We start from the raw sequence: 5,469 nt of genomic DNA, 5'->3' as shown, positions 1-5,469 counted from the left end.
TTATTCATTTTCCCGTCATGTTGCCATGGTATCTTTCAACCATGGTCTTACTCATTTCATGTCAGGTTGCCATGGTATCTTTCAACCATGGTCTTATTCATTTCATATCACGTTGCCATGGTATCTTTTAACCATCGTCTTACACATTTCATATCACGTTGCCATGGTATCTTTCAACCATGGTCTTACACATTTCATATCAGGTTGCCATGGTATCTTTCAACCATGGTCTTACACATTCCATATCAGAGAGCACACTCCCGCGAACCTCATCCTTACAGTGGGATTATCAGTCCAGGCTAAATCCCCTGTAATATAAACTCATAGAGTATTGTCGGGATTACCAGTCCAGGCTAAATCCCTGCAACGACAATTACTCTAATGAGCTTGGATCTGAATTACCAGTCCAGACTAAATTCAGACCTTAATTCGGATTACCCGTCCGGGCTAAATCCATTTTCCACATATTCTTCGGGAGGGCTATATTAGGATAGGATCACCCGTCCGGGCTAGATCCTTTTTACCGTCAATTCCCTTTCAGAGATCCATCGAATTTTCCTTCCATTCAACCGGGATTTTTTTCCCCTTTTTTTTTCAAATATATCAATGTTTCATAAATTTCCATATAATGAACATTCAAATCATATTCATATAAAAAAACATGCATTTCAAGCATTTAAGAATATAATTCAAGTTACACGAACTTACTTGGCGAAATTGCAGAAATATCAAGATTAAGGGGCATTTTGGTAATTAACCATTTTCCCAATTTTCACCCGATCTTAAATTGAAAATTTCATTCAATTTATTAATTTATATAATAAAAAAATTCATTCCCTTCAATTTAGTCATTTTTAACATTTTTACAAAATTACCCCCTGAAGTTTTACTTTTATTCAATTCAGTCCTTAAGCCTAAAACATGCAAATTAGCCATGCTAGCTGGATATTCATATATATTTTCCTCCTCCTCCTCTCCATTCCACATCCTTAATGTATATAACACACTTGTAAGTAACATTATCTATAATCTTTATTATTTACTTTTATGAATATTCAAGCTGTCCATCTGTATCATAGTCACTAAATTATTTATATCTGGAGCTATATAACTCAAAATTAAGATCCGATAATTTTCCCTAAAACTAGACTCATATATCTTCTTACCATAAAATTTTAAGAATTCTTGGTTTAGCCAATAAGTACAGTTTATTCTTTAAAGTTACCCATGTTCTGCTGTCTAACAGTTCTGACTCTTCTTCACTAAAAATTAATTATATCCTCGTACAAGATTCAAATGATGTTTTCGTTTGTTTCTATGGAAAATAGGATCATTAAGGATTCTAAACATATAAATTTAAACCCATAATTATTTTTATCCAATTTTTTATGATTTTCAAAAGTCAAAACAGGGGAACCCGAAATCATTCTGACCTTGTCTCATAAAATTTATTATATCTCATGATTCACAATTCCATTGCTTACATCGTTTCTTTTATAAGAAACTATACTCAATAAGATTTAATTTCATATTTTATTCATCATCTAATTTGATTTATACAATTTTTGGTGATTTTTCAAAGTTACACTACTGCTGCTGTCCAAAACAGTTTTAGTGAAAAATGTTGATTTGCATTTTGCCCCAAATTTCACAGTTTATACAATTCATTTCTTGCTCAATTAACCCCTCAATTGAGCTAATTTTTCTCAATTAATACTTTAGTCTATCATTTTAAACTTCTTCATAACCCCTAAAATCAGAACTTTAGCATTAGACATTAATTCCAAACTCTTTCTTAATTATGTCCTAAAATGAATTTCCATCAATTTTACTTGATAAAATCATTATATACCAAAAGTAAAGCTTCAATTCTATGATTATTCATCATATTATTTCAGAACTCATCCATAAAAACTTTAAAAATTAGCCATGGAATCAAAAACTAATGAAATAGTAAGTTGGACCCAATTGTAAAATTTCAAAAATATAGAAATTTTAAGGAGAAAGCAAGAATTAAACTTACATGAAGCTAGAGGATGAAAACCAGCTTGAACCCCCTTTCATGGCTGCTTTTCAGCTGATGAATATGAAGAGAAATGAAGAGAATTCTAAATATTCCAATTTAGTCCCATTTTTATTTAGCTAATTTTAGCAATTTTCCAATTTTGCCCTTATTTCACCCATTTCCTGATTTTTCTCAGTTATTTGCTGCCCAAAATATCTCCTTTGGGCTTATTTTCACTTTAGGTCATTCCTCATTTGACAATTGAACTATTTAATCCTTTTAGCAACTTTTACACATTTTTCAATTTAATTCTTTTTATTTAATTGACCACCCAAACGTCAAAATTTTCTAACAAAATTTTAATACTATATTGACATTCCGTAAATATTTATAAAAATATTTATAGCTCGGTTTATAACATCGAGATCACGATACCTCTTTTTCTCAATTTCTTGACCAAATAAATCTTTATAAAAGACAATTTACTATTCCAAAAATCTTTTAAAAACTATATTTAACTCGTAAATATTAAATAATATAATCTACGAGTTCATAGAACCACTATTTTCGACATCATTGAAATTCAGGCTATTACAAGTGCTCCCGAGAGATCATCGGAAGGTCTCAAATACCTTAATACAAGGTACCTAGTCATCAAGTAACTGAAATCCAAACTTCCTTGCATACTACATTTTGATCCTACGTACTATAAGATAACAAAAACATATTTACTATAAATAGACTCTCCTACATCGTAGCTGCTTTTCTTTGTTTCCCATTTTTATTCTTACTCATTTTCATCACATTACAATCCCAAGGTAAACCATTTTCATAATCATTTCTTTAATATCATATTGATCAATTTACATATATGTCACTTTCTTCATAATCAGTTCTTCAATAGAAAATACATATATGTTGATTAATTTAATTTAGAAATGTTACTTTTTATCACTAGGAAATATAATTGAAAATTCCTATACTAAACAAAATGAAAACGATAATTTCAGTAGACTTGGGTTGCCACCGCTGAGACCATTGTGTTGATTCCACACATGGAATGACCTCGACAAAGGCGATAATAGCCATGTTCTCCCCACCGTTTGCCCCATGAGTTCTTTATGATCCAATAGGGTTGATTCCCAAGTCTTAGAATTGAAAACCCTTTTGCCCCATAACCCACTAGTAATACTCCATGGTTTATCCACCTCTTCCCACATATTATTGGGCATGACACCCCTCCTATGTAGGTTTGCATGAAGATAGCATTCAACCCAACTGTAATGTACAAAATATCAAACACGAGTATCAAATACAAATATACGTACGAGTGTGTTAGTTATGTATAAGAAGAGATCCTTTAAGAATCTTCTAAAAAAGGATATAAACCGAACAAGGGTGTCGAAACTCGGAATATACATAAGATATATGCAACCTATGCTATATGAACTCCTGTTTCATACCTATATTAGAAAAGAACTTCATCTAACATCATGTATAATTATAGCATATTACTTCCATTGATTTTTGGAGGAAGTTAACTCACCGGCTAAAGGGCCACGAAGTACTAAATTTGCGGCGATTTGATTTTCATCGATGGGGATGTTAGTGAAATTCACAACTTCAACAGCTACTTTCTCTGGGTTGAACTTGCATTCGTTGCGTTCCCCAGTGTAGGGGTATGCATTCTCCTCCATTAAGCCTCCTGCCTCGATCAAATACTTGTAGGCATTCGTCATTAGGCCTCCACCGCAACCGTTGTCGCACGCATTCTTATCCTTTATATCGCACTTCACGAAATGGCATCGAAAGGAAGCAGATCAAAGAAAGGTTAACAAAAGCTTTGTGGACAATGATTAAAAACCGGAGCATGCAATATGAACAATAATTGAGAGAGACCATATATAGAGGATGAAATTAACTACCATGTGATCACAATCTACAAGCTGTTGTTCACTTAGATTTAGAAGCTTCCCTGTTGCAATAAAGTTGGCTCCTTCAATAGCTCCTGTGGTGCTAAATGCCCAACATGATCCACAAGTACCCTATAAATATAATTAAGCTTTGGTAAAACTGTCCGATTACTCCAGACCAGTAACCGGAATCGATAAAATGGTCCAAATTAAAAATCAATATTGATTCTTTAAGAGAACAATAAAATTTACCTGCATCTTAACCTCTGTTACAGCTCCTTTCTCTCTCCAATCAAAGCTCTCAGGCAACCCATCAACCTCCAACGCCTCTGCTTCACCACCAACACCATCCCTCAATAATGGTGCCGCCACATTGGGGCCCTTGAAACCAGTGTAAAGACTCTCAAACTCCTCCTCAGATAGATCAGAGAACTGAGTCACACCATGCACAGCCATAGGATCAAGCAGCTGGTGCTCAGCAGCCCTCACCAAGTTCTTCGCAAAGATCCCGAGGCGGTGCATGTACTCCTCCCTGGTCGAATAGTTCTTTCCGTACGTTTCCATGAAAACTCGGAACTGTTTGTGGACGTGGTTTCTCGAGAATTTGGTCTTCAGAGTTGGGATATCTGAATTTTCAGTGACTTGGTGTATGGTTGGTTCTTGTGGGGTTTTGAGGAGAGCGAAGCTGAACGAAAAAATTAGGCTGAAGGTTAAGATTTGAATGGCTATGGTGGTGGTGGTTAGAGCTAAGCTTTGCCCTCCTGGTTTCATTTTTGTTGTTTTAGGGTTTCTGCTTTTTGGTCTTTTAGCACCGTTTTGCAGGGAAGATATAAAAGGATTGGAGTTTGAGAGAAGAGCATATAGGACACTTGGACTCTTATTATACTGTGCTACATGCATGCCGTGCATGGCTGCCTCGTGTTGCAGAAATCTGCTTCGCTACTTTCTTGCTTTACTTTTTATTTTTATTTTTTAAAGGTTGATGTATGTTTTGTCTCTGAATTTCATCAATGGTTTTAATATTTTTTTTAAACTTAGGTTATACTTAAATTTGGATTGCATGACATATTTGGTATTTCTTTTATAGGCTTAAGATATAATAATATAACACCGAGAACAAATAATGTTACGAAATATGATAAAAACTCATATTATCGCACGTGACAAGCATTTATATATTATAAAAATATTTTTTAAAAATATTATAAAAGTTATTTTACGTCCAAAATGTGTATTTAAATCAATGTTTATTTGTTGAAATTCATTTTGAATTTAATTTTTCAATAATTTTATATATTTTTTATTTTTATAAAATATTAGGTTTTTGTATTATCATTTTAAAATTAAAATATATAAAATCTAAAAATATAATATATATATATAATTATAAAATTATTTCATGTACATAGGAAATATAATGTCAAAATTTAGATGAATTTGAGCATCATTTTGTTTAGATATCCCCTTGACATAATTTTGTATATAAGTGAGAATAAGTTTATAGGTTGAAAGTTGATCACCAAAATTAAAGCAAAGGTGAAATTGATGAAA

The 5,469-nt window shown here is 32.8% G+C and overlaps 1 protein-coding gene across 1 annotated transcript; it reads right to left on the bottom strand.

Moving 5' to 3' along the window:
• Positions 1 to 2,831: 2,831 nt before the first annotated feature.
• On the bottom strand, positions 2,832 to 4,733 carry LOC107934535 (probable cysteine protease RD19D). Its single transcript, XM_016866986.2, has 4 exons — positions 4,171 to 4,733; positions 3,931 to 4,050; positions 3,552 to 3,795; positions 2,832 to 3,283 (listed from the first exon to the last, which is right to left on the bottom strand). The coding sequence occupies exons 1-4, from the start codon at positions 4,687 to 4,689 to the stop codon at positions 3,012 to 3,014; spliced, it is 1,155 nt and encodes a 384-aa protein (XP_016722475.2). The 5' UTR covers positions 4,690 to 4,733; the 3' UTR covers positions 2,832 to 3,011.
• Positions 4,734 to 5,469: the final 736 nt, after the last annotated feature.

Source organism: Gossypium hirsutum, chromosome A10, assembly GCF_007990345.1.
Source record: "Gossypium hirsutum isolate 1008001.06 chromosome A10, Gossypium_hirsutum_v2.1, whole genome shotgun sequence".
NCBI lineage: Eukaryota > Viridiplantae > Streptophyta > Magnoliopsida > Malvales > Malvaceae > Gossypium > Gossypium hirsutum.
This window is presented reverse-complemented; position numbering and strand designations above follow the sequence as displayed.

What these genes read in the sequence shown, in the direction of transcription:
- LOC107934535 (XM_016866986.2), bottom strand. Translation starts at nt 4,689, where the DNA reads ATGAAACCAGGAGGGCAAAGCTTAGCTCTAACCACCACCACCATAGCC. An exon ending in TTGTAGATTGTGATCACATG is followed by an intron (nt 3,796 to 3,930) that starts GTAGTTAATTTC and finishes CATTTCGTGAAG; the next exon opens with TGCGATATAAAGGATAAGAA. An exon ending in ACTTCGTGGCCCTTTAGCCG is followed by an intron (nt 3,284 to 3,551) that starts GTGAGTTAACTT and finishes TGTACATTACAG; the next exon opens with TTGGGTTGAATGCTATCTTC.